The 26,771-nt window shown below is 46.7% G+C and overlaps 5 protein-coding genes and 1 long non-coding RNA gene across 8 annotated transcripts; 2 read left to right on the forward strand and 4 right to left on the reverse strand.

Moving 5' to 3' along the window:
- Positions 1 to 59: 59 nt before the first annotated feature.
- On the reverse strand, positions 60 to 14,055 carry LOC6529753. Of its 2 annotated transcripts, XM_015196570.3 has the most exons (9): positions 13,814 to 14,055; positions 13,088 to 13,750; positions 11,438 to 11,583; positions 11,050 to 11,379; positions 10,725 to 10,989; positions 9,583 to 10,665; positions 7,020 to 9,523; positions 1,011 to 6,960; positions 60 to 946 (listed from the first exon to the last, which is right to left on the reverse strand). In XM_015196570.3, the coding sequence occupies exons 2-9, from the start codon at positions 13,668 to 13,670 to the stop codon at positions 522 to 524; spliced, it is 11,286 nt and encodes a 3,761-aa protein (XP_015052056.1). In that variant the 5' UTR covers positions 13,671 to 13,750; positions 13,814 to 14,055; the 3' UTR covers positions 60 to 521. The 2 variants fall into 2 exon arrangements, with proteins under 2 accessions (XP_015052056.1, XP_002090743.1); XM_002090707.4 differs by having other exon boundaries at positions 13,088 to 14,055.
- Positions 12,397 to 12,909, forward strand: LOC120321234. The gene is made up of 2 exons (XR_005560826.1): positions 12,397 to 12,666; positions 12,731 to 12,909. It is a non-coding gene; the product is annotated as an uncharacterized LOC120321234 (long non-coding RNA).
- Positions 14,056 to 14,492: 437 nt separating the features above from the next.
- Positions 14,493 to 15,911, reverse strand: LOC6529754 (GTP-binding protein 10 homolog). The gene is made up of 3 exons (XM_002090708.4): positions 15,803 to 15,911; positions 15,221 to 15,743; positions 14,493 to 15,162 (listed from the first exon to the last, which is right to left on the reverse strand). The coding sequence occupies exons 1-3, from the start codon at positions 15,842 to 15,844 to the stop codon at positions 14,576 to 14,578; spliced, it is 1,152 nt and encodes a 383-aa protein (XP_002090744.1). The 5' UTR covers positions 15,845 to 15,911; the 3' UTR covers positions 14,493 to 14,575.
- Positions 15,912 to 16,093: 182 nt separating this feature from the next.
- LOC6529755 (tRNA-dihydrouridine(47) synthase [NAD(P)(+)]-like) lies at positions 16,094 to 18,367 on the forward strand. Its single transcript, XM_002090709.3, has 4 exons — positions 16,094 to 16,207; positions 16,266 to 16,416; positions 16,474 to 16,774; positions 16,871 to 18,367. The coding sequence occupies exons 1-4, from the start codon at positions 16,176 to 16,178 to the stop codon at positions 18,214 to 18,216; spliced, it is 1,830 nt and encodes a 609-aa protein (XP_002090745.3). The 5' UTR covers positions 16,094 to 16,175; the 3' UTR covers positions 18,217 to 18,367.
- LOC6529756 (fructose-1,6-bisphosphatase 1) lies at positions 18,335 to 20,703 on the reverse strand. Of its 2 annotated transcripts, XM_002090710.3 has the most exons (4): positions 20,610 to 20,674; positions 19,968 to 20,035; positions 19,225 to 19,568; positions 18,335 to 19,053 (listed from the first exon to the last, which is right to left on the reverse strand). In XM_002090710.3, exons 2-4 carry the CDS (start codon positions 19,987 to 19,989, stop codon positions 18,388 to 18,390), a joined length of 1,032 nt encoding a protein of 343 aa, XP_002090746.1. In that variant the 5' UTR covers positions 19,990 to 20,035; positions 20,610 to 20,674; the 3' UTR covers positions 18,335 to 18,387. The 2 variants fall into 2 exon arrangements, with proteins under 2 accessions (XP_002090746.1, XP_015052055.1); XM_015196569.2 differs by lacking the exon at positions 19,968 to 20,035 and having other exon boundaries at positions 20,610 to 20,703.
- A 2,719-nt stretch (positions 20,704 to 23,422) lies between these two features.
- On the reverse strand, positions 23,423 to 26,771 carry LOC6529757 (brain-specific homeobox protein). The gene is made up of 4 exons (XM_002090711.4): positions 26,181 to 26,771; positions 25,554 to 25,834; positions 24,843 to 25,145; positions 23,423 to 24,350 (listed from the first exon to the last, which is right to left on the reverse strand). The coding sequence occupies exons 1-4, from the start codon at positions 26,612 to 26,614 to the stop codon at positions 24,082 to 24,084; spliced, it is 1,287 nt and encodes a 428-aa protein (XP_002090747.1). The 5' UTR covers positions 26,615 to 26,771; the 3' UTR covers positions 23,423 to 24,081.

The following is a 26,771-nucleotide window of genomic DNA, read 5'->3' on the forward strand; positions in this document are numbered from 1 at the left end:
CTGAAAATATTCAAATTGAAATTAAAATATTCCCGGTGGTAAAAGTTACACAACTTATATAGATTCCAAAAAGTCCTCTTAATAGATTTATTTTATTCCAATCACAAACCCCATATCGCATAAGCAATACGTTTAGTTTCAGTAATATGTATATTTAGAAAACCTCCAACTAATATTGGGCCATCTACAAGTCTACATACACATATACGCTCAAGGATATTACATAGTATATCTATAGTTTATGTCAGTATTACGAAACTAAAACACATTTTTCTCACAGTTAAAGTGCGTATTTATAAAAAGTAAAACAAAAACTTAAGGAACATTTTGTGTTGTTTTTTTCTTTGCATGGCATATCCTTTCTCCACAAGCCATTTATGAGTAAATAACGCATTAAAATCACCGGTAGATACTACATGGTAAAACTAGAAGACGTGATGTGGCATTGTACAAAGGTTGTACAAAAAGGTCTATAAAATGGTACAGATAAAACTAGACTAAAATGATTCCATGTAGGTAGACTAAACCAGCAGCATGTCGTCGTTGTCCTGCGGCTCATCCTTGATCCGATTGCCGGTCGAACCAGTAACGAAGTCGCTGAGGAATATATTCGTGTCGTTGTGGTTCAGCTGCAGCGTGGGAATCGCACCTGAACGCAGTTCACCTGGCTGGAGGAAGCATTGCGACTCGAAGTGACGACAGCAAATGTGCTTGGAGTGGTCCCACTTGGATATGGCCTCGATCTTGAGATTGTAGCACCACTTGGCGCGCTGATTGCGCGGCTCTGGAAAGTCCAGCATCGGCAACTGGACATTGTCCACTCCGCAGATGACACAGCTAACCGTCCTGTCAGAGGGCAGGTGCACCGAGCAAATATGTTTGCCCCGGTATCGCTGGGTATCCGTGAGCCTGAGTGCCTGGCACCACTGTCTTAGCAGCGCCGGGTCTTTAATAAGAGGAACAATAAATTTAGATTAGTTTTGTTTTAGTTTTGTTCTAGTAGTACATACCACTGGGAAACTTGTGCAGCTTAACATTTCCATTATGATGACAGTCAGCCATGCAACAGGTGGCAATTGGGAGGGGTGGATCCGGCTTTCTCTTAACTTCGTCTGAGGATGCCTGGGGATTTAAGTGCCTCGTGGGAATGGCGTTACGCATGAGACGTCTTACCCCAATCAAATCGGGCTCAAAGTGTCGGCTGCAAATCAGGCGAGTGTTTCGTTGAGACTCCTTGAACACCATGCCCGTCGCCAGCTCCCAGTTTCGTATGGAGGTGCGGTTGTTGGGCAGCCGGAATAATTTGATCCCATCGCCACGAAAGGCCCGGCAGTAAGGAAGACAACACTGCTTAACTTTCCACGGCGGAACCTGCCCAGACGGCCAAGGATCCAGCTTGGAACGCCGCTCCCGCTTAATGCGTACCTCCGTCCCCATTTCCTCTTCGTACTCATCCTCCTCGTCCTCGTCCTCCTGCAGTCCATCGTCATCATCGGCATTGCTTTCCACCTCACTGCGATCGGTGAAGAGCTCATGGCACTGTTCGTTCGTAAAGATCTTCTCGGGCACATTGTCGCCCAACTCCAGGGTGGGAACTGCCCAGGGGCGCAGCTTCCTCAGGCTGATGCAGTGTGGTTCGAAGTGCACGCTGCAGATCATAAACTTCCATGGCCTTCGCTCATCGTAGCGGATGCGGAGATTGTGCATCCAACGCTCCTGTTGGAGTCGCGATTTGGGAAACTTGTAGATGTGGACGCCATGCTTAGATCTTTGCCGCTGGCAATGAGCCAATGAGCACTTATCGTATCCAGACTTCACCTGGTTGTAGGTCACCGTTTCCTGTTTCACTGGCAAGCTCAGTTGGCCCTTCCAGTTTGTCTGGGTAAAGGGTATTTGCGTAGCTGCTGAATCCTCCGCCTCTTGGTCCTCGTGAAGCTGAAGTTCTTGTTCCAGGGACGGCATAGAATCTTCATCCTCCTCCTTTATCTGCACAATGCTTGAGTCCGCTCCCAACTTCTTGTCCAGCCTGAGGTTAATGGCTTCGAAGTCATTATTAAATAGGTCGGTGGGAGCCTTGCTACTTAGTTGTAAGGTGGGTACACTGCCGTGGACTAGTCTCATGTTAAGCAGGCACACGGGATGAAAATGGGCACTACAGATACGGTATCGCCAGCGGTGCAAGGGATCGAAAGGCACCTGTGTGTTGTGCTGCCACTTAAGGCACATGTCTTCTGAATGAGGAAATTTGTGCAACGTTATGTTTTGAGTGGTCAGGTGATTCATACAGCCCTCGATCTGACAAAACTTACTGGACTTTCGAGGCGGAGCCGGCGTTGGCAGGCACATTTTTATTACCTCACTTTTAACCCTTTTGTGCTCCTCAAACTGAAGTTCTTCGGGCAAAATAAGCTCCTCAGTTTCCTGCAACACGAATTCATTCTCATATACCTCTTCTGGTCTTCTAGGTCCTAGGTGGAGAGTGGGCATCGCTCCCTTCTTTATTCTAGCGCTCTGGAAGCACTCCTGTTCGAAATGATAACTGCAAATTCGATACCGCCACCAGAACTTCTCATCCATGTCAACTTGGGTGTTGTGCATCCACTTCCGAGCGGCCTCGGACGATGCGGGGAACTTGTGCAGCTTGATGGTCCCGTCCACGTCCTCTACTGTCACTTCGCACCCTTCAACGGCACAGTGGTTGGCATTGTACTGGTTTCGAATGCTATTAGAGTGGTAGACGGAATGTTCAGTATAGGACTTGTCCACTCTTTCGTAGCTGTCCATTCGCTCAACGTGACCAACCTCCAGAAGGACCTCCAGGGCCTGCATCTCCGAGTCTTCCTCATCAGACTCGATGTGCTCCATTCTAACAATGGGCTCTAGAAGGAAACTGTCACCCTCTTCCTCCTCGCGAAGCTCTTCCTCTTCCGCCTCCTCCTCTCTCTCCAATTTAATTGTATCGGCTTCCTGGGTCAGTTTTACTGTCATTTCCTGCCACTCTTCCTTAGTGGGAATTTGGTGCACCGGATTTCCAGGTAAGTTCAGAGTGGGAACACTCCAGGGATGCAGCCGCCTGTCGTCAAATGAGCATCGGGACTCAAAGTGATTGCGGCATACTCTAAGCATATATTGCTGCTGGGGCTCCGTAATCTCTAGTTGGCCATTCTCAACCCACATCCTAAGTATGTCTTTCCTTTGCGGCAACCCATGCAGGAGCACCTTATCCCGGGGCCTGATCATTTCACAACCTTTAACCGCACAGCTAACGATCTTGACGCGTCTGTTGTTTCGAGCAGAATAGTAATTTTCTTCGAGGTATCGGTTTGAAACGTGCTCTGGAAAACTTTTGATACTTAATTCGTAAAGAATAACGAAGTGTAGTGGACATAGCTGACCGACATCAGTCGACGGCTCTTCGATCTTCAAATGACGGAGCCACGCTCTGCAAAGGTTCTCCTCAAGGGGCAGGTTGAATGACACGGTTTTGCACAGTTCCTTGCACTCAGGATAAATGCAATCTACCTCCGATGTTATAGCTCTCCTTTCAGACTTTAAACTTTTACCCAGGTTTTGGGTGTCCGACTGAAATATATCCTGAGAGGAATGGCCAAGCTCCAGTGTGGGTATGGAACCCGATATTAAACCACTTTTATTGAAGAGAGAGGGTTCGAAATGCGCACTGCAGACTTTCAGACTGCCCAGCTGGTCATTAAGTACGCTTAGTTTGAGATTATGAATCCATTTCCTAGCCAACGCCAGCGTTTTAGGAAATCCACTAAATTTAGTGTCTCCGGGCTGCCATATCCGACCACATTCAGTGGCACAGCAAACATACGCTTTCTTCTGCCAGAGACTTTCTGGGTTTGGTAACATCTCCACCTCTTCGTCGTGCCCTAGCATTATAGTCGGCAGTGCGCCAGGACGTAAGCCTTTGTGAGCACCGAAACAAAAGGGCTCAAAGTGACGTTCACAGATAAGCTGCTCCCCCAACCCGAGGTCAACGGAACTGATCTTCAGGTTATTGCTCCACGCATTCAGTTGAGCAGCGGACTTTGGCACCTTATAAAAGCGGCGACGTTCTCCAGAGGCGTCCTTTTCACATCCAGACACTAGGCAATGTCTTTCGATGTCGCTTCTACTTAACTCCAGAGTGGGAACGGATCCGTCGATCAAATTTAAAGTGTCCTGCTCAAAGCATTCCGGTGCAAAGTGAGACTGGCATACCTTGAAACCATTGCTGCTGGCCTGCATTGACCGATGTCTACACGCTGCTGCCCACTTTCGTATAGTTGGCATGTCCTTGGGATACTCATAGAGTCTTATACCGCTAGCTTCACCCTGGAAACAAGTAAGTATGGAGCAATAGCGCTCCCGAATAAGCCTCATCGCCTCCTCAGTGTCCTGGCCCCCAGCAATGTTTCCGTTGTGCTTGGCATTGGGGATAACCAACCCGTCGTGGCCCAGGTTTAAAGTGGGTTCTGCCCAGCAACGAAGTTGTTTTTTGCATATGGCGTCAGGTTCAAAGTGAGTTTGGCACACATAAAGCTCCGCAGGGTCAACAAGGCGAGGTTGCTGCTGCGTGTTTACCAGCCACCGGAGCAAGGCCTGTTCTTCAGTGGGAAAGCGGTAGAGTCGAATTTGACTACTTCCGATCTGTCCACATGTAGAAATGCAACATATCCTGATTCTACCTCGAGGACTTGGACTCGCACTCGAGCACGGACTCTCCAATGAGGCGAGGTCCGTTTTAATTCTTAAAGGAGTTAGTCTAAAATTGTTGTTTGGTGTATCGCTGCGAGATTCAGGGCTGAGACTCAAATGAATCTCGTCATCGTGGCTTAAATGCAAGGTAGGTATGGCCCAGGTTTTTAGGAAATTCGCTTCTAAGCACATTGGCTCGAAGTGAAGAAAACATATGCGATAGCTTTTGTGCCTTGAATGATCGTAAGATATCTTTGTGTTATGTAACCACTTTAGAAGAGTAGTATCCTTGTCTGGAAGCGGGGTAAGCTGAAGATCCCTGTCAGATTTAGAAGAACAACTAGGCACCCCGCATTTAAGTTCGTCATGAACCCACTTCAAGTCTTCCAAATCTTGTGCGGCCAATACTTTGGGGAGCTCCACCCGTTTGAACAGATGCATAAAATGGTCACCACAAAGAAGACCCTCACTGCTGGGTGGCAAATTAAGGTGTCTTATCCAGGCATCTTTTATGACCACATTTCCGGGTAAATTAACAAAGCTTAGGTGATCCGATGAAGAGTTCCTGCACTCGGGAAAGAGACAACTGCCATGGTTTCTGTAGATGTTCCAACTTTTTTGACCTAGCATTAAGGTGGGTACTGCGTGCTCCAAGGGCTTTCCGTTCTCGACCACTTGTGCCTCAAAATGCTTAAGACACACTCGAATTTTCTTGAAGTCCGTGTCTTGGGAAAGCTTTAGGTTAAGCTGCCATTTTTTTAAGAGATTTGGGTCCTCAGGCAGCGGAAGTAGTTGGCCAACGTCCGCATTCGCACAGTAGCTGATGCAACATCTTTCCAAATTACTCTCTCTCTGATTCTTCGTTGGAGTCTTTTCCTTCATCTTCATTTCCCTCTCCGTCTGCGCCTCCAGCTTGATCTTCCTCCCTACCTTCATCTCCATCCTCGACATCTGCGTCTTCCGCACTTCCGCCGCACTCCACCTGCTTTGGCGAATGTCCGGCGGCTCTGTCAGCTTCCTCTTGCGGCAGTGTTTTAGGCTCCAAAGCCGAAAAACCGAGTGCTGTGGCTGTAATTGCTCTTGCTCTAGATCCATTCCATTACAAGAGTATCTAAGTGGATCATCGTGGCCCACATTGAGAGTGGGCACTGCATTTTGCTTAAGCTTTCGAGTTCCCAGTACCTCCGTCTGAAAGTGCTCTATACAAACGCGGCCGATGCAGTCATCCGGATTCAGGTGTAGATTGGAGCACCACTTGAGCAGCAGCTGGCGATCCTTGGGAAAGCCAAAGGTGCTCAGTAGATGAAAAGCCGTGCGTTCTTTTCTGCAGTGCTTTAGACAGCATATGGGTGTCACATTATTTGCGGGCTTTTCCCGACGCAGAGGGATGGTAGGAGGAGTGGGTGGGGCGTCCGGATGAAAGTGCTCCGCTTCCTCTACGTCATCTTCTTCGTCGCGTTCATCCTCCTCATCTCCACAATATTCGCCTTCATCACTTGGATGTTCAGCAAAGGTCTCGACCAGTTCGAGGGGATCGAAATAGTGGCCGTCTCTCTCATCTTCATCGTAAATATCGTGGTCATGGTGCTCCTCTTCAGCCTCTAGTTCTTCTTCCTCTTCATCAATCGGCTCTCTTTTGGTTTTCAGTCGTGGCAACTCGGAGCTACCTCCCTCTTCTTCGGCAATTCCCACCTTTATAGCCTCATTGTCGTATATTAAGCCCTCATCATGGCCCAGATTTAAAGTAGGCACCGCTCCCGTTTTTAGCTTCAACTTTCCACGCACCTGTGCCTCAAAATGGTCCGCACATATCCTGCCGCGACACTGATCCGGTGCCAGACGCAGATTCGCCCGCCATTTTTCCAGAAGATCCTCACTCCTTGGATATCGATAGGTGCGGAGATCGTTGTCAATGCTCCTACGCTTGCGGCAATGACTCAGAGCACAAGTGGGCGTAAAGAATCCTGGTATGTTTTTCGGATTCTCGTAGATCGGCAGCTCCTGGTGGCCCAGTTGTTGCGTGGGCATTGCCCAGCTTCTCAGATGTTTGCCATCAATGCAGCGCCGGTTAAAGTGCGCACTGCAAATCCGTGTCGAACGCTCCACCTCGTCGGGTTCCAGGCGCAGGTTATGGCGCCACTTTAGGTGCTGCTGCTTACCATTGGGAAATGGAAAGAGGCGTGCTCCGTGCTCGAGACGACTGCGCCCACAACTGCGCACACAACACTTCAGATCGGACATAGTCTTTTTGAGCTTAACCTTAAAGAAAAAGCAGTTTAAACAGGGTAATTTGGTTTCTCTAATAATTATAAACAAACCTGTCTCGTATTAAAATCTTTGGCATCAGACATGGATGTCACATCTGTTTTGACGTCTTCCGACTCGGAAAACTCCTGCTTGATGATTGTTTCGCCCAACTCGTCTTGTATTCGCCGCTGTCGTCCGAAAAGGTTGCTTTGCAGTTCCGCCGGATTTACCTGGAACAAGTCGTCTGTGTCGTCGTGACCCAATTCTAGAGTCGGAATCGAGCCTATATTTAGCCGAGTCTTTCCGATACATATATCCTCAAAGTGAGAGTTGCATATCTTGTACCGATCGCGTTCCTGGAAGCTGAGGTGTTCCAGCCGCAAGTTGTGTTTCCACCGCTCAAAGAGATTCGCATCCTTGGGAAAGCTGTTCATCTGCACCTCGTCGAAGCGACGCGTCTTTCCGCAGGTCGGTACGATGCACTTGAACACCGGATCCACATACCTGTCCTCCGGCTTGGGATTTAGTATTAGCTCGATTTCGGCGTCGTCGTGGCCCAGTTCCTCGGTGGGAATAGCCCACTTGTACAAGTGCTTGGGTCCGATGCAATCCGCCTCGAAGTGTTTATTGCATATGCGCACGCCGGTGCAATCCACCGGGTTCATTTTGAGATTGTTACACCATTTCCATAGCATATCGTCATCCTCTGTGGGAAAACGGAACAGGCGTACGTCCGGCTGTTCCTTGGAGGCCTCGCATCCCTCCACCACGCAGTGTTCATCGGCAAAGGCCTGCGCTTCGTTAGGATAGATGTCCTCGTCGTCATGACCCAATTCCAGGGTGGGAATGGCGCCAGCGCTCAGTCTCCTGCCATTGAAAGAGTGTGTCTCGAAGTGGCGGGAACACACCCGGTATTGGGCCCTCATCGCCGCTCTAGGACGCGTTTTGATGTTATGCATCCACTTGCGCAGTTGCGTTGGACTATGCGGCAGCCGAAAGAGCTGGACGCCCTGCGCCCTCGTCTTGCGGCAGCTCTCGACAATACACACGCGCTGCAGACACAGCTTGCTTGCCTTGAGCTTGGCAGGATTCTGGTAAATCTTTAAACCGGGCGGTGCGTTCAAGTCCAATGTGGGTACCGCCAGCGGCACCGGACACTTCTTGCTCAACACGTGCGGCTCAAAATGAGCCGAGCATAGACGGCGTTGTGCACTGCCAACCATAGGAACCTGCAGATTGTGCGCCCACTTAGCCAGAGTGGAGCGATTTAGCTTGGGGAAGCGATAAAGCTGAACGTTGTGGAGAGCCCGAACTTTGCGGCAATGCGGAAGACAGCACCTGGGCACCCAAGTGGGCTTCACGGAAGCCGACTGCTTGGTTTTTATGTGAGTCCGCCGCTTGTACAGCATCGAATGCTCCGGATTTTCGTAGAGATTTTCTATATTACCAGCAAGATTAAGGGTTGGAATAGCCCACGGTCTCATCCGCTTGCCGATGCAGTGTGCCTCAAAGTGAAGATTACAGATCCTCATGCTCGTCAGTTGACTACTCTCCGTCTGCAGGTTATGCGACCATTTGGCCAACACGGAAGCTTCTTCCGGAGGTCGATAAAGCTTGATGTCGTCCACACTGGGATTTCTCTTGCACGTCTCCACACAGCACTCTCCCTGTTCATCGCCATTATTGGGTGCAGTGGGTCGAGCGTAGAACTCTGTAACCTGTTCCGGCGTTGGTAGCGGGTATGGGATGTTTTCATGGCCCAACGACAGTGTGGGCACCGCCCACTTCTCAAGCCTTTTGTTGCGCAGACATCGTTCCTCAAAATGCACTTCACAAATAGCGTCGTTGAAAAGTTTACTTCCATCCGGAACAGGACGCTGAAGGTTGCCGCACCACTTGGTCAGTAGTGACATATTGCTTGGGAAACGGTGTAGATTGGCATGGTCTCTGTCCCGATTTCGTTTACATACGGCAACGCAACATGTTTCCCGGATGTTCAATTTTTTAATCACATCCGGATTTTTATGAATATCGTCGTCATCGTGACCCAAATTAAGCGTTGGCACCGCAAATGGACGCATGCAACCGCCAATGCAATAGGGCTCGAAGTGCAGGCTGCAAATCCTCATACCCTTATGCATCTTTTCTTCGGGTATTTTCAGATTATGGCACCACTTCCGCATCTGCTCCGGTCGGCGTGGTATGGTGTGGAATGTAATGTTCTCATTATTGTGGCGCTTGCTTTCGCAACTGGGCACACAACATACGTCCATGCTGTCACTGACATTAATTGCAGAAGATCCACTGGCACCTAAGGCCAGGTAAGAAGCGCTTAGATCAGGATCCACGTAATGAGAGTTTGCCGAGCTGGCGGAGGAGGACGTGGAAGCCGCAGATTGGCGCTGGTATGATTTGCTATGCAACTGCTGCTGCAGTGAGTGTTGCGAAGGATGATGTTGCGTGTGGTGCTGGAGGCCACTGCTGTGACTATTTGGAGTTGTTGGCGGTGGCCACAGTTCGTTCTCGTAAATGTTAAAGGTGTCAGTGTGACCCAGATGAAGTGTGGGCACTGCCCCTACAATAAGAAATCATTTAAATATTTTTCACAAACGCTATAATTGCGTTGAAACTTACCCGGAGATAGTTTCCGCAGACCCAACGCCTCTTTGATAAAGTGGGCGCTGCATATTTTGTGATTTTTCCCACGATATACTCCAGGATCCAAGCGAAGATTGTAGCACCAGCGTCGCAGAAGAACTTCATCTCTGGGAAATCTATATAGCGACATATTGAAGTCAGAGGATCGGCTCCGGCGGCAGAAGTTGAGGCAGCAGCGTTTCTCCTCAACGTACAAATTCTTCGGGTTGTCGTGGATCTTGCCATACTGGGCACCTAGATGCAAAGTAGGCACCGCCCACGGCTTCAGTCGGAACTTGCCGATGCAGCGCTCCTCGAAGTGGCGGCTGCAAAAATGACGCGGCTCTTTTGCCTGAACGGGTAGTCGTGCGTTCTGGCACCACTTGATCAAGCTTTTGATGTCCTTCGGAAAGTTGTAAAACTTTAAGTTGCTCTCACCCCGCTGACTTGTACAGTGAGGCATGCTGCAGCGCGCAACCTCGCCGGTTGTGAAGGTGTTAGTGAGTTCCCTGTTCTGGTATAGATTGGCCACGTCGTCATGACCCAGATTAAAAGTGGGAACGGCCCAATAGCACAGAGAGTAGCGGTTAATGCAGCGCTTCGGAAAATGCATGCTACATATGCGAAAATTGGCATAGCTGGCGGCGGGTATGTGGAACATCTTGAGGTTGTGCAGCCACTGATTGAGGTACTTCTCGTCCTTGGGAAACGTGAAAAACTGAAGCGTAGGGCTCGTGCTTTTGCGCACTCCACACAGAGGAACACAGCACAAGGCGTCTTCCGAGTCGTCCAGCGTTGAGGAGTGCGCTTGTGGTCCGGCGATCGCTCCTGCTTGCATTGAGCTGTCGCTTCCATAGGTGTTATTGTACCCACTGTCCTGAACGCTGTAGGATGACTCGCTGGTAGAGTTGCTGTAGCTCCGCTCCATCTTAACATTCACTTCGTTCTTTATTGCGGATGCTGCGAACATGGCAGCTCCATCGGCATTTGCCTGACGCTGTTGCAGTAGAGAATTCAGCGCAGCCGTCGCCGGCAAGGACGAACCGGATGGAGTTGTTTTGTGGTGCGTGGTTGTGGTCACTAAAACAAAGCAAATAACACGTTAGAAAAGGTGTTCAATACTTATGTTTCTTACTAACTTTCCATGGTCGCCATATGACAGTCCTGCAGCTTGTAATTGGTCTGGTGCTGCTGCGCCTGCGACTGCGACAGGGAGGCAGAGGATGACTGTCCCGCCGTGTAGTACTTGCCACAGAAATAGGGCGCAGCCAGACGATGTTCGTGAAGCTCTACAGCCGTCTGATACCATAGACGGCAGATGGGACAGTCGAAGCGCTGCTGAAACTTATGCTGCGGCAGGTGGGCGTACAGTTGCTCCCGCGTAGCGAAGGTGCCGGAGCACATCTGCAAATTGGACGATCAATGAAATGGGGTTTCAATAGAGCAATAAAATGTGCATCTTACGTTGCAGACAAAGGCATCGTACTCGTGTTGCATGTACTCATGTGCCTCGCACTCTGCGATCGTGTCAAAGTACTTGCCGCAGTACTTGTGGCAGAAGAATCTGTCGGCCCGGTGGTGGAGCTTGTGCCGCTGCAACTCCTCGGTGGTCATGAACGACATGGGACAGGTGCTGCACTTGAAGTCGTACTCCTGGATTCCGCAGTTGCTCTCGGCCACATGGCGAACATAGATCTGCTTCTTAAAAAAGACCTCCTTGCAGCGCTGGCAGATGGGCAGGCTTTCGGTGCCCCGATCCGATTGTTGTTTGCGCCGCAGGAAACTGCTAGTGCTCTAACATAGAGAAAATATGACTCAAGTGTGTTTCATTGAGGAACCATTTTACACTCACCTTTCCGTAGGACTCATCCTTCACGGTCAGCTCCACTTTGGGGCTCAGCATGTCCTCGCTGAATTCGCTGAACTTGCTAAAGTCAGCAAATGGCGTATTGTCGTCTATATAGTTAGACTTATAGGAATGCTCGTCAATGGGTTCCGCTGTTTAGGAAATATTTAATTATTGTGTGAAATGTAAAAAATAAATCCTGTTCACTTGGTTTAAATGAATACAAGTTATGGCTATAATTTAATTTATAAAGGTTGCGGAGTAATTTAAATATTATATATACAATATGACCGCGAAATACAAAAACTCTGCGCAGATGAAAAATTCTGTATCCATTATTCGCTGTTTCTATGGTTTCGAATTGTATTTTGTACTCCCCTTTGATTGGTGATAAGAATTAACTGCCGCTACATAAAATGGATAGATAACCGAGTGCTCTGCAGACACGCAGATATTTCTTCTATTTACATTATTTATGGTACCAACTAGACTTTTCCCATTTGAACTACATTATAATTGTTTTTAAAGTAAAAGCTATTGGACTCATTGATTTGGATAATAGCAGAAATAATTATTTTTTGATTTACAGTACTCATTCATATTATATATTCATTAGCAACCTTGCCTTCTGCATTCGTATACTTATGTTGATATGGATACCGCGAACATGTTTGAGAGACTGAATTCATTACCTATAACATCAATGTTTTGGGCGTCGTTCTGTGCGTACCCACACGCCCATTAAAATGGCACTGGGAGTGCGGGGCGGGACCAATATTTTGTAGGTTAATCTACGGGAGCACGTTACATAAGAAGCGACTTGGAAGACAGTTCCCCACAACCCGTTCCAAAAAAGTAAGACAGGGAGATGATATGCACACTCACTGGACATACGAGTGCATGCACATGTGTGCGTAGGAATCGAACTGAATAGGTTACGCCGGTAGTATAAAGCATCTATCCGAGTACACATTTGCCAAATGGATACACACTGACAACCGTACCATCGCACATACCGAGAGACGCGCAAACAGAGCCAAATTGTACGGCACGGAACCGAACAGAGCAAGATACAGATACAGAGCCGTAGGTTGACGAGCGGCGGAACCGAATCAGAATCCGAAAACCATCCGAACGAAACAAGCGCCAAACCTCAGTGAAACTCAACAAACGTTTTATTGATTCGACGCCAAAATGGAGCTAAAACTACGCTACTTATAGGAAAATGGCCCCCTGTAAGTTTGATATACTAGTTCATTACCTATTTCAGTAACTATTTCAAAGGTTTTTGCGCTTAAGTTTTCCAGACCTGGTTTTGGATTTTGATATTTGTACTGACCTTTTCAAGAGGGTGGATAAATCTACATATTTGCTTTGCATCTATGGAAATTAAGTGTTTCAGTTAACATAAATGTACATTATTTCATTCTTTTGTACTGCCATTTGCATAGTAATTAAAAGAATTACTCTCATTTTTATAATAGCTATTTTCATCTTCTGGTTCTCTGAGAATCTCTTTAAGTATACACAAAAACCCAACCCACTGTAGGTCTACTGACATTTCTAAAGAAAGTATACTCGGTGCTAATGTTTAAAAATGATAAATATTTCATTCTAGTGTGTACTTGTACCATACATTCATTTTTGGGAACTTACATTTGATTAATACTTCTGGTGCCGGTGGCGGGGCCATAGGATTCGGGGGCTGCTGGTAGGCCTCCATGGGTTCGCTTTTGATATAAGGATAGCTGCCGGTCATGATATTGTGGCCCATATAGGGCCTCTGTTGGCTTATATGCTGTGGAAGATGCTGATGCTGCTGTTGTTGCTGCTGCTGCTGTTGTTGTTGTTGATACTGCAGCAGTTGGTTGTGGGCATATGCCACTGTATTGGCCCCAAGGCCGTAGCTCGGACCACCACCACCCACAACCGCCCCACTGACATTGAGGCCGCCGCCAGCGGCGCCATAATAGCTCTGCGTGCCACCACCCCCTGGCCCGTATCCCTCGCCGCCCATGATGTTGTTGTTGTTGGTGGCCTTGCAAGAGGGGGCGGGCCCGAAGGCCGAGTGTGGTGTGGGGTAGGAAGCAACATGTGAGTACCAATTGGCGTGCTGCTGCTGAGGCGGCAGCTGCGCTTGCTGCTGCTGCTGTTGCTGCAGGGACATGGGCGTCGCGGGCGGCGGGTAGTGTTGTGCGTAGTGTTGGGGGTGGGCGTGATGGGGGTGTTGTTGTGACATCACGGACGCGGTGCTGCCTGTGTTTATGCTGTCCCTTGGAAAGAGTCGCCTGGTTTCGTTTCGCCTTGTGGTGTGTTATCCTGCAGCCAAGTTAGGGGCGCGTTAGCTCTCTTTTTCGCAAGCTTTTGGCGTCTTTTATATACCAGTTTTTCATCGGCCCCCGTCTGTGTGTATGTATCGAACTGGCATTGTTGCTATTGTCCTTTGGATTTCGCATTTTCCAGCTGCCGCCGCAACTCACACATGGCACTCTGCAACTGCTCGGCAATTGCAACTTATATTGGCTCTAAGCGGGCGTTGGGTTTTGACCATTTTACGCTTTATTTCGCTCCCGAACGCGCGACGAACGAAACGTCCAGCAAGACACAACAACAAACTATTTGTGGAGCGCAGCTAGCGGTGGGTCCACAGCAGTCTGCAATCGATAGCAGTGCTATCGGAGCAAGAGCTTTTTTATCGCATGGAAGCTTTGAAAACAGTTTCCAATTCAAAGGATACCTCCCAAGGTCTTACACTTTGTTTGATCACAACAGTAGAAATATAATTTGCAACCCAAAAAATAAAATTAAAAAATCAAAAGATTTTCTAAAATGGTTAGCTTGTGGGCGTTAGAGTGGGCGTGCCAACTGGAAGCGACATGTCTTATCTCAACTTTCCAGCTTTTTACTTCCTGAGATCTCGACGTTCATACGGACGGACAGACGGACATAGCCTGATCGACTAGGCTATTAATCCTGATCAAGAATATATATTTATATTTATTTATTTATATTCTACCTGTAACGAATCTAGTATACCTTTTTTACGAGTAACGGGTATAAATATTTGCTTTAAATATTATAGAATTACGCTGTTTAAAGGTAATTTAATTTCATAAATCGCATACAAAATACATATATTAACAACTAGGTAATTTTGGGACCTACCAGGCTAACGCGCTGCTTTAGCTTTTCCCTAACCTGATCCTCGTCCGCCAGGAATTGTTTCTCAGCCAGCCGCACAAGGGTCCTCCTAAGTTGCGATTTCACTTGCGGGATCTTCGACGAGTTTATGGCCGATATGGGGACAATGCTTTCAAACTTAAGTATCTGTTTCGGACGCAGTTCTTCGGGACACTGTTCAAGCCCGCTGGCCAAGTCATTGATGAACGGCTTAACTTTGGTGAGGATCTCGTGGGCACCCTCCTTGTCCATTTTGTTCAACAGCAGGACACTGGGCTTCTCCAGAAGCGATGGGTCGTAGAGCTCCAACTCTTTGTTGAGCGCATACACATTTTCCAAACAGTCGCGATGCGGGTGCCTGGGACTCAGCTGGAAGCCGAATATATCCACCATGAAGACGAGCAGGCGGGTGCGTTCTATGTGCTTAAGGAACTTGTGACCCATGCCAAAGTTCGCATGAGCTCCCTCGATCAGACCAGGAAGATCGGCCACTGTGATGGAGCGCAGGTCGCTGTACTCGATGGTTCCAATCTGAGGTCGAATGGTGGTAACTGAGGTAGGAGTGGTAAATTAACGATCAAATATCAAACCGATCTAGCAATAACTCACAGGGATAGGCTGCAATTTTTGGTTTGGCATTAGATACGGCTTTTAAAAGGGTGCTCTTGCCTGCGTTGGGGAATCCCACAAGTCCCACATCTGCTATGAGCTTTAGGTCCAGATTTACCGTGCGATTCTCCCCGGGACGTCCCAGAAAATTTGTGGCCGTGCATCCGCCAGTACCTCCGCCCGCCACAATGCACGTGGCCGCGTGCTCGTTGAGGTCGGCGATAAGTTTCTGTTGGTCGTCATACACCTGAACGCCTACAGGCACCTCGATTCTCTGGTCGAGTCCACGGCGTCCAAAGATGCTTGCCTTGCTGCTATCCTCGCCACTAGATGCTGCCACTCGCTTGTCCTTCAATCCCTGGACGACCTTGCGAAGGGTAAGTCCTTCCTTTGCCACCAAGTAAACGCAACCGCCTTGACCACCGACTCCTCCGTACTTGGGCAATCCATTCCCACCATGGCCTCCACGAACTGCCAACCGCAGATTGTCCAGAAAAGTGGGCCGGAAATGGGCACGACCGGGCTAGGCATTAAAACTTTTTGATATTAATTCTGATTTTTGTATAACAGTATGGTTCTTACAGATTTGCTGGACTTTAACAGGAATTTAAAGATTTGCACCATCGCAGAGGCGGCATTATACAATAGCGATGAGCAGTTCCGCAAAAAGTGACTTTTACTGTGACCAGGAAGGGGAATATATCGATGTCCATTAAATTTGCTTAAGAAAGCTTTTAAATTACAAATTGAAAGTCTGAGGAGAACTTCCGAATTCCCTCCAAATCATATATGGTTTTAAGAATTGATGAAGTGTTATCCACTGAAATCCGTACAATCCTCAGATATGCTGAACGCGCCCACTATCGTTGTATCTATCGATAAATTACAAGCAGCTGATTGGCAGAAACAAGGTAGAAGAAGACCCAGTCCAACACGTGCGATTGTTTATTGTGAAATGGATTCCGGTATTTGTTACATCAAACCAGAGTAAGTACATCAATTCACAAATATTTGGTTGGTTTAATTTGCGTTTGATATCCTTTAGATACCTGGTAACTGAAACTGAGGGCAGCAGTGCAGCAGCTAACACTGAAAACAGCGAGAACAACAAAAGAAAACGCGAGGACGCCGAAGATGTGAAAGACGGCGGAAAAAAGAAATGGGACAAAAAGGAACGCAAGCGTGGACAGAACAAAGTTAGTGTATATTTGTATTAGGAAATGAAGATTTTATACAAAATATTCTATTTTCAGAACCGCCCAGTTTTTAAGGACGAGCGGTACTCGCATCTGTGCCACTCGCTGATCGACGGAACCGGTGGAGAACCTTGTTCTCTTGCCAACTGTCGCTATGTTCACGATTTGGATGCCTACTTGGCCGCCAAGGGTGAGGACCTGGGCCTCGAATGCTATGTGTACACCACCAAGGGCTATTGTGCCCGCGGGGTTAGTTGTCGCTTTGCAAAGGCCCACACAAATGAACAGGGCAGGAACCTCAAAAGGGAGGACTACGATGAAAACGCTCCTCCAACCACATTCAATGGCGTCAGTTCAGGTGGGAAATTCTCCTGCAGCTAACTCTTAACTGTTCCAGGATTACAACCAATAACTAAAGTACTTTGATAAACCCATTAACTAAACCTCTTTTCAGAACTCCAAGTGCGTCTGCGAAAACATGATTATGACTTTAGTCGCAGCAAGGAGCTTATCAAATTGGCTGAACAGCTAAGAGATGCGCGAAAACTAAAGGTACAACAGGAAAAGGAAAAGAATCAGTCTGAAGGGACAGTAAGCTCCACTTCAGGAGAAGAAGAACCTAGTGACACCACCGAAATACTAGATGCAGAACAACTGACGGATTCTAAAAATGAGCCAACTGGCATTGGTTGTGTAATTGATGAGTCCGCTATCGGCAGAGATGCTGATCAGAAGCCCGCCGTTGACTTCCGCGAGAAACTCGTGCTGTCACCACTTACAACGTTAGGTAATTTGCCCTTTCGGAGGATCTGCAAAGAGTTCGGTGCAGACATCACCTGTGGCGAGATGGCCTGTGCTCAGCCTCTTTTGAAGGGTATGGGCCAGGAGTGGGCCCTAACCAAGCGACACCAGAGCGAAGACATCTTTGGAGTCCAGCTATGCGGAAATAATCCCAACATGATTAATCAGGCGGCGCAGGTTATTTATGAGACGGCCCAGGTGGATTTCATTGATCTTAATATTGGTTGCCCGATAGATCTGATTTACCAGCAAGGCGGTGGCAGTGCGCTGATGCGACGAACCAATATCTTGGAACTGACAGTGCGCAGTTGTGCAGCCTTGTCGAATCGCCTGCCCTTCACCGTGAAGATGCGCACCGGCATCTATGCAGATAAAAGCGTAGCGCACGAACTTTTGCCACTGGTTGAAGAGTGGGGTGCCTCAGCAGTGACCCTCCACGGGCGATCCAGGGAGCAGCGCTACACTAAACACGCCAACTGGGCTTACATCGAGGAGTGTGCTGCCAAGGCAAAGCGCATGCCGGTGATCGGCAATGGCGATATACTCAGCTACGAGGATTACATTGAGCGTAGGACGCTGGCACCGCACGTTAGCTCCGTAATGATTGGTCGCGGAGCCTTAATAAAGCCCTGGATATTCCAAGAGATAAAAGAGAAACATTCCTGGTCTCCATCGTCCGGGCAGCGCTATGAGATGCTGCAAAAGTTCTGCAACTACGGTCTGGAGCACTGGGGCTCTGACACTAAGGGTGTGGAGACCACTCGCCGATTCCTCCTCGAATGGCAGTCCTTTCTGTACCGATACATACCCGAGGCCTTGCAGACGGCTCCGCCGCAAAAGATCAACGCTCGTCCGCAAAAGTACCGCGGACGCGACGAAATGGAGACCCTCATGAGTTCCGGCAATGCAGCTGACTGGGTGAAGCTTAGTGAATCGCTGCTGGGTCGTGTACCAGAAGGTTTTACTTTTGTACCCAAGCACAAGGCGAATGCCTTTTAGATTGCTTTTGTAAATAAATTTGTGGTTTTGAAGTTATGTGCGGTGTGACATAACTGCTGTTATGGAAATAGGTTGGACAATTTCTTAAGCATAAGTTTAGCGGCAGAACGACATGCAATTGTCTTAGTAAAAATATACGCCTTTATTGATACATCACTGTAGTTACAACAATCACTTTAAGTAGCTGAGCGCCTCCTCTACGTCGGCCTTGGATCCTAGGAAAATGGGGCTGCGCTCGTGAATCTTCTTGGGAACAATGTCCAAAATGCTTATCTTTCCGTCGCTGGCCAGGCCTCCAGCCAGAATCATCAGATAGGCCATAGGTACGCACTCGTACAGCAGACGGAGTTTTCCGCTGGGAGCGGATTTCGTAGCCGGATAGATGAAGATGCCACCGTATTTGATGGTACGATGCACATCTGCGACCATGGATCCTACGTACCGCGCTCCGTAGGGCTTTCCCTTGGCGGGGTCCTTCTTGGCCGCAATGTAGTTGAACACACCCTCCTCCCAATCCGCTGCATAGCCCTCGTTGATCGAGTAAATCTTTCCCTTCTCAGGCACCCGCATGTTGGGATCGGTCAGGACGAACTCTCCGATGGCTGGGTCGTAAGTGAAGCCATTCACTCCGGAACCCAGACCCAGGACTATTGCTGTGGCCGAGCCGTACAGCGCGTATCCGGCGGCCACCAGCTGATTACCAGGCTGAAGGGCATCTTCCACTGTAGGCGGACCATCGCTTTTCTTGCGGTAAATGGCGAAGATCGAACCGATCGACACCAGACAGTCTATGTTGGAGGATCCATCCAGGGGATCGAAGCACACGATGTATTTGCCCTGGAGGAGAAGGAACGAATAATTTATTGCTTTCAAAAAAGGAATCACTACGAAGTATAAGAATTTATAACCTCCATATCTAACTAGAAGACTTCTCAATGATAGAGCCTATTTGCTGCAAGCTAATTCACACACTCATACCAATTTTTTAAGACCCTTATTTAACTTTACCTGTTTCTCCACTTCCACCTCGATCACATTCTCGTTCTCCTCGGAAACCATTAGACATGTGGTATAGGATGATTTCAGCATGTTGATGAACAGCTCGTTGGAGAGCACGTCCAGTTTCTTGACTTCCTCGCCCTGGACATTTACATCGCCAGCGAATCCATGGAGCTTGGCGATGCCGGCCTTCCGGACCGCGGATGATGTAGCCTTGATGGCAGTCTGGATGGAGTTTAGCAGTTGGGAGAGATCGCCAGTGGCACTCTTGAACTTTCGCTGCTCCTGCAGCACGAATCGCGTGAGCGTCATCGCATTGGAGTCGAAAGCTGGTCCCTGTTGGCTCATTTTGGCTATTATATATACAAAAAAGAAGGTTAAGTTACTATACTCCTAGCCATATTTGAGATGGGATGATATTATTTTCCTGGATTGGGACGGGTTTAGCATAGGATTAAAATAAATCGATTAAATGCAGAGCCACACATATCAGTAATACTTGGCGATAACTAAAGAAAACAAGTACATATATGTATAAAAATGACATCTATAGGTTCTGGAAAGGATTTAGGATTAAACACGGGGTACACAACTGAAGGCACAGCGGTAAAGCAAGGTTATCATTTTGGAGTGCAGCAACTGGTTAAAAAAATATCTGGTTAGTGGAACGAGTTTGGGCAGTGCAGGATAAAGGCGTATTTGGACAATATTGAAGGAACAGGAAGCAGTAAGGAGGGGGCTATTTCACTTACAGTCACCGCTACTGACCGCCATTATTGATTATATGTTGGTTTAGTACGCTCTCTAAGTGGTGCGGTTACTGTGGGGATCCATCAAAGTAAAAACAATTACTTATTTAGTAGAATTCAGCAGAACCAAGGGTCTGTGCTTCTATGGGAAGGTCGAATCAGTGACCCCTTTTGGTTTCTAGTGGTTTGTTCGGGGGCTTGTTGCATAAAAAAATCACTATCAAAAACTTGCCACTCTGATAATGCGTGTTTTTGTTTGTGTGGTTGTGGTGTCTGGTTGTTATTTTGAATTTGACTAGCTGATAACCTGTTTGCTCTACAAAAATTATACAAATGTCTTATGGAAAAATATATAGAACCAGAACCACAAATTAATATTTCTACCGGCAGATCTAATACATCGACAACGACACGTGCCCCTTATTTATTTTTGGAATGTCTTCGCGTAGCATCCGATTAACTGAATATATATCAACGCATAGAGTATAGGTAGACAGAATATCTATAGCAAAGTATACGTATATCTCTTTTAATCTTCCACAACAGAGCGATCTAAATGACTTTCAGGCGTGTCCTTAACGCCGCCATTGACCTCAAACATTTGTGGAGCTTCACCAAGAACCCTAGAAATGCACTTTCACTTACAACAAATCGACAAACTCTGGCACACAAACAACGAACCGCGGTCGACGGCTGATCTAAAGAGACTACTTTTGGCTTTAGTCCACGGCCACGACGACGGCGGAGAAAAGCCAGCGAAACGTCACTACCGGGAATACCCTTTCAGAGTGTGTGTGCACTTGGATGGGTTGCATAGAGCATAACTATGGAATATAGGCGTTAATATGATCCTAATGTAGATTTAATGAGGAACTATTCATCTTTTCACTGGAAACCCAATTTGAATCTTTATATTAAGGATACACAGGTAAAATATTCATACAGTTGTTATAATTCATAAATTCCATTCGAAAAAATAATATATAAATAATAATAATTAATATAGATGAATATTGAGAGAGTGTTAGGGAATAAAAAGGTCGGCTTGTCGTTTTCAACGGCGGCCACTGATAGCACGTAAATAGCATACACACAGAAAAGAGAGCGGAGTGTAAGAGAGTCCAGATGGGGAGCATAAGCTGCATACTATATACATATATGGCTCCAAAACTAAGAGGGAGCCACATATGAAGAGCGGAAAAAATTGGGAAGCTTGGCGATGAAAATGGCTTATTAAACGATAAGCCCAATTTAAGGAGGATATACGAGGGTCGTTTGATAAGTCCGTGACTTTTTGAATAAAATATATTTTTTTCGTCAAAGAAGCGTTTTATTTCTCAACATAATCTCCTTTTAGCTCTATACATTTAGTCCAGCGTTTTTCCAATTTTTTTATTCCTTCCAAATAATAGGTTTTCTCAAGGCCCTCAAAATAGTCGTTTGTTTCTGTGATGACCTCTTCATTTGACCCGAATCTCTTACCGCCGAGCCATTTCTTCATTTTTGGAAACAAAAAATAGTCACAGGGGGCTAAATCTGGAGAATATGCTGGATGGGGTAGCAGTTCGTAGCCCAATTTATGAAATTTTGCCATGCTGACTACACACGTGTGCACCCGTGCATTGTCCTGATGGAACAGCACTTTTTTTTTCGCCAAATGCGGTCGTTTCTGCTTCAAATCAATATCGAATCTGTCCAAAAGCTCTGAATAATATTCGCCGGTGATCGTTTTACCCTTTTCAAGGTAATCGATGTGAATGATACCTTGTGCATCCCAAAAAACTGTGGCCATGACCTTGTTGGCCGACAGACCCACCTTGGCCTTCTTTGGTGCACGTTCACCCGGAGAAACCCACTGTCTTGATTGTTCTTTGGTCTCTGGTGTGGTGTGGTGGATCCATGTTTCGTCTACGGTAACGAAACGGCGCAAAAATTCGTTTGGATTGCGGTTGAACATCGCCAAACACTCCTTTGAAATGGTCACACGGTTGCGCTTATGGTCGTGTGTGAGCAATCGCGGCACCCATCGCGCGGAAAGCTTTTTCATGTCCAAATATTCATGTAAAATGTGATGTACCCGTTCAGTTGAGATGCCTACAGCCTCAGCTACCTCACGCACTTTCATTCTCCGATCATCCAATATCATTCCATGGATTTTGTCGACGATTTCTGGCATGACGACCTCTTTTGGGCGACCTGAACGTTCGGCATCACTTGTACTGGTACGACCACAACGGAACTCAGTAAACCATTTCTTAACCATTGAAATTGATGGTGCAGAGTCCCCATAATATTTATCAAGTCTTTCCTTGGTTTCGGTGATGGATTTTTTACGCAAAAAATAATGCTTAATTAGCACACGAAATTCACTTTTTTCCATTTTCGTTAAAATTCACGAGATCGTCTGCTTTCAATGCCTATAAAACGCAAACCAAAAAACGCAGCTTTCTCAAAATTTTACAGTCAGCTGTTAATCGATAACTGCTGACAGGAGCAGTGTTGTATTTAGAGCAGGTGCGCGGCGAATACAAAAAGTCACGGACTTATCAAACGACCCTCGTATATTGTAAAGTGGCATGCGAAATTACGTTTTATAGTAAAAAGAGCCTAATCAGAACATTTATTGGGCAGAGTTACTAAGTGGCATGTGTGATTTTTATTACCAATCCAATCTACTCGGCGGAGGCTCGTCTCCAGCAGTTCTTTATGGTATTGGCCTTATCAATAGTGAGATAAGCCCTAGAGTACTACTTACTAAATTCTGTATTTAGTGGGAAAATACAAGTGGCTAAAGCGACTACGCCTTGCCATTGCTTCGACCTTAGATTGTATATTATTCCGCGGCAATGTGTCGTTTTTTGCTAATTTGCGACCGATTAGAGTATGTCTACCGAGTATGTCTACTCGAAATATACAAAAATACATTTTATTTACAAATATATATTTATGAGCATAGAATTTGCTCTGTGTATTATTGACGTCAAGAAGAAACTTTGCAGTCCAAAGTATCAACATAAAATAATAACTTCTCAGTAAATTGATCATACAAGCATATGAAAGTCCATGTCCTCCAAGGCCCATGTTTAATGCCGTCAACTAGTAATTTTTCCAGGGCATTCCTGCTAACCCATAATTACCAATCAATTTGCAACATTTAACTCTCACCTCCCGCACTTGACAATGGGTGTCTCACTAAAATGGCTGTCTGAAAACCCGCAATTATTTTGCCATTGTTAAGTGCATTTCCACCCACCCCAATTCAATCCAATCCCACCAGCTTCCGCCCACCCACTTGGGCACCAGGACATGCGCAGGGCGTGGCAGTCAGCCAACCCCATACATCAGTATTCCCGCTGCTTAACCATATTAGTTGCTACTTTGTGTTGTCAATTGGATTTGATTGCCCAGCGAGGAGGCGGATATCTTCCCCGCCAAGTAACACTTTTCAAGCATTCGCATAATGCGCTCTGTTCAGTTTATTGTAAGCACTATATTCTGGATAAGAAGTCGCAGGGAACTAATATATCTTAAAATGGAAGTTCTCGAATACAATCACTAAATTTGATTAGTTTAAGACTTAATACATGACTAGAATACTCGTTCAAGAACTCGTTGGTATTTACACTGTTTTTCGTTTCAATTCAAATATGTGTGGGGAAATACAACTATAGATGTAGCAAAAAATGGTTGCTTCTATAAAGTGAAAAAGTGTTCTGGTTACTTTTGGACTAGTTTAATAGCAATTTTAAAAAGGCTTGATTAGCTGGATGGTATCTGTTAAATGCAATCAATTAATTTAAAGGTGACAATGTGATACTCATGGAAAAATTTCCAAAGTTATAAACGAACTATAGTTCTTCCCAATTCGTAATGCTACATATATTAAAATGGTGAACCATGCTCGCGCTGATAAGATATGTGTTTTTGTTTACCTGCTGTGCTTGTTTTGTTCTCTTCTGATAGAACATAATGGAACATTTCAAACTGAAACTTTTTAAGAGGAATGCATCGAAAGTATTGTAATAAACTAGCAAATCCCTCTTAGTTGTATTTCCCCAACTGAAACACCGAAAACTTTACTAATTTAGGATCCAAGTCCTCCTCCCGATCGAACTATCTATGTTAACTGGTAGAGTTTCGCATCGCCGACGATGTCCACGTCGCTGGAGTTGTCCTCGTCGCCACTGTCCGCCTCCAGATCGGAGTAGTCATCCGTGGAGTATCCCTGCTGCATCAGGCACATCTGCAGCTGCTGTTCGCTTGTGGGCTGAGAGGTCGTTTCGCCGACGGATCCGGGATTCAGTTTGCCGTGCTTGGAGTCCCCGGAGGAGGAGGTGCCTTCGCCCGGCTGCTTTCCCGGTTCACTGCGTGAGAAGTCGACGGGCTCTGCGGCATGGAAGAGTCAAAGAAATTTCCACAAAATTTATAACTAATTTGATTTGTGGAGAAACTTGAGCAAAACTTTTAGCATCAGAAGGAGCCAGCTAAAAGCCAAAAGGTCTAATTAATAGTCCAAAAGTTCCTCAAAGAAACTACTCTTTTGCGTCTTTTGCTCTATTATTTTCCAGTGGTCCAGTTTTCGAAGCTTTGTGACCAACTTGAAAACCGCTGACCACTTCCCTTTGAAATGCCTTTTGGCAATTTAATTACTAACAAAAAGACATTGTTTTAACGCTGGAGAACTCGAACAGAAATTTGTTGTTCTATTTGCTTTTAGCAAGTACTAGAGAACTTTTTAAAGGAGCCCATTATTAATATATGTACTAATTCATATTAAAAAGTGTAATTTATATAGTGGAATTAAAAAAATTAACAAATCTTTGAATTGCTCATTATAATGATTGACTGAACTGGGGAATATAAAATCAATGTGCTCACCATTGGCATTGTCGCGCCGGCGCAGCTGCTTTTTGTGCTTCATGCGGCGGTTCTGGAACCAGGTCTTCACCTGCGTCTCGCTGAGTCCCAAGGCGGTGGCCAGCTCCACGCGCTCCGGCGTGGAGAGGTATCGCTGACCCTCGAACCGCTTTTCCAGGCCGGACAGCTGCGGATCACTGAACACCGTGCGGGCCTTCCTCCGGCGGCAGTGGCGCAGGGCATTCACTCCCATTCCCAGACCGAGGGCCAATTCCGGCACACAGCCAGGCGCTCCGAAGAAGGGGGCTCCCCCGAACAGGCTGGCTGAAAGGGTCGGATGCCAAAACTTGGTTAACTTCGTTATAGTTGGAAGAAATGGAAGGAAACTTTTGGTGTTGATTGTCATTTACACCGAGTATTCTGAGTATTAGTTCCCCTAAATGAAGCTGTGTAACAAAAATCTACACCTTACCATCAGTTGTTCTACTAATTTGTGTTTTATTATGGAAAAGTTCTTAATGTGAAAATTATTTGTTACTTGGCTTCAATGAGGGAATGTGAATTTTAATTTTCGACGAGCTAATGTTAAGCTAGAATTGACTTTAAATTTTCCATGTGTTCGGACTTTCACTTATTTGTTTAATGGATAAAATGACCAACATGTATTATTCGAGAAGCTATGACATCTAGGAAGATAACTCCATAATACCCAGCATCTGGGAGCATACACACCTTGTGATAGAAAATAGGGATCCACGGACTTGTAAGTGCCCGACGACGGAGAGAGGTATCCGAGGGTCATTTGGAGAAATCCGTGATCGGTGTACGGTGCATTCGGATACAGCACTCCATTGGATGCGCCACTTCCCCCATTCAGGGTTGACGGAGGCGGAGGCTGAGGCTGAGGCTGAGTTGTTGGCACTGGCGGATGTGGTCCCGCTCCGGGTCCCAGTTGCTGGGAAATATGATCTCCGCTGTAGTGGGAAACCCCATGACGTAAATGGGTGTTAGACCTACGAATCAAGGCGTTCAATTAAGGGCATATTATACTGTATAAAGTGATAGTATAGTATTAGTGTCCCCACCGCCCCTCCTGTAAGTTATGTGTCATATGCTGTTTCAAAATGTTTCGATTTAAGGCAGGTAATACTATCGACCACATTCGATTTGGAATGTCTATTGTTTAGTTGTTATTTTGCTGTAGTGCCACATAATTAACATTACTTCTCACTTATTTTGTCATTTGTTCACTCTTATTCACTTTTCTTGGTATTTATAAATATATTATTATAAAGCCTTCAAAATGAAATTTTACTACATTTACTATTTACTATTACGTCACATATTTCTGAAACCAACCGTTGAGTGTTGTGCAAGGACTTGGCGTAATCCTCGCCAGCATAACCCGACGCAGCCTGGTTGCTACGGGCAGTAGCCGTCGCGGATGCAGATGCGGATGCGGACGCCGGCGGATGCGAATGTTGCGACGGATGTTTGTGCGGATTATTGTCGTGGGCAAAGCCGCTTCTGGCACTTTTCGCCGCACTTCTGTTGCTTTTTTGAGCGTAGTTGTTGCTGTTGGCGCCGATGCTGTTGCTGTCACTACTATTGTTATTATTGCTGGCACTGTTTAAGTTTTGAAACAATATGTGCTCGATGGAGAACGGCGTTTTTGTGGTCAGCATTGTGGTCGCACTGGCCATCGCAGCCGCCTTGCTGTGCGTGGGCGTGGTGGCGTTGGAATGAGCATGTGCGTCCGCAGGACTCAAGCTGGCCTCATTAAGCATTGCCATTGCGCTGGAGGTTGGTCAAGGAGGAGGAGGAGCAGTGTTGGAGACCGGAGCCAGGATATGCCAGCCAGGCAGCCGGGATGTATACGTGTCCTTGGACCGCGCGCGCGCTTATGTTGTTTGCTCGTTGACGGTCGCGTTGAGTTTGCGGCAATCACCG

This window comes from Drosophila yakuba, chromosome 2R (genome assembly GCF_016746365.2).
Source record: "Drosophila yakuba strain Tai18E2 chromosome 2R, Prin_Dyak_Tai18E2_2.1, whole genome shotgun sequence".
NCBI classification, from domain to species: domain Eukaryota; kingdom Metazoa; phylum Arthropoda; class Insecta; order Diptera; family Drosophilidae; genus Drosophila; species Drosophila yakuba.

What these genes read in the sequence shown, in the direction of transcription:
- LOC6529757 (XM_002090711.4), bottom strand. Translation starts at nt 26,614, where the DNA reads ATGGCAATGCTTAATGAGGCCAGCTTGAGTCCTGCGGACGCACATGCT. An exon ending in TCCTTGCACAACACTCAACG is followed by an intron (nt 25,835 to 26,180) that starts GTTGGTTTCAGA and finishes CTTGATTCGTAG; the next exon opens with GTCTAACACCCATTTACGTC. An exon ending in TCCCTATTTTCTATCACAAG is followed by an intron (nt 25,146 to 25,553) that starts GTGTGTATGCTC and finishes CGACCCTTTCAG; the next exon opens with CCAGCCTGTTCGGGGGAGCC.
- LOC6529753 (XM_015196570.3), bottom strand. Translation starts at nt 13,670, where the DNA reads ATGTCACAACAACACCCCCATCACGCCCACCCCCAACACTACGCACAA. An exon ending in AGGATGAGTCCTACGGAAAG is followed by an intron (nt 11,380 to 11,437) that starts GTGAGTGTAAAA and finishes TCTCTATGTTAG; the next exon opens with AGCACTAGCAGTTTCCTGCG. An exon ending in ACGATGCCTTTGTCTGCAAC is followed by an intron (nt 10,990 to 11,049) that starts GTAAGATGCACA and finishes TCCAATTTGCAG; the next exon opens with ATGTGCTCCGGCACCTTCGC.
- LOC6529755 (XM_002090709.3), top strand. Translation starts at nt 16,176, where the DNA reads ATGGATTCCGGTATTTGTTACATCAAACCAGA. An exon ending in GCAAGCGTGGACAGAACAAA is followed by an intron (nt 16,417 to 16,473) that starts GTTAGTGTATAT and finishes TTCTATTTTCAG; the next exon opens with AACCGCCCAGTTTTTAAGGA. An exon ending in ATTCAATGGCGTCAGTTCAG is followed by an intron (nt 16,775 to 16,870) that starts GTGGGAAATTCT and finishes ACCTCTTTTCAG; the next exon opens with AACTCCAAGTGCGTCTGCGA.
- LOC6529754 (XM_002090708.4), bottom strand. Translation starts at nt 15,844, where the DNA reads ATGGTGCAAATCTTTAAATTCCTGTTAAAGTCCAGCAAATCT. An exon ending in TGTTAAAGTCCAGCAAATCT is followed by an intron (nt 15,744 to 15,802) that starts GTAAGAACCATA and finishes TTTAATGCCTAG; the next exon opens with CCCGGTCGTGCCCATTTCCG. An exon ending in AAAAATTGCAGCCTATCCCT is followed by an intron (nt 15,163 to 15,220) that starts GTGAGTTATTGC and finishes CTCCTACCTCAG; the next exon opens with TTACCACCATTCGACCTCAG.
- LOC6529756 (XM_002090710.3), bottom strand. Translation starts at nt 19,989, where the DNA reads ATGGCGGTCAGTAGCGGTGACT. An exon ending in GGCGGTCAGTAGCGGTGACT is followed by an intron (nt 19,569 to 19,967) that starts GTAAGTGAAATA and finishes TATATATAATAG; the next exon opens with CCAAAATGAGCCAACAGGGA. An exon ending in AGGTGGAAGTGGAGAAACAG is followed by an intron (nt 19,054 to 19,224) that starts GTAAAGTTAAAT and finishes CTTCTCCTCCAG; the next exon opens with GGCAAATACATCGTGTGCTT.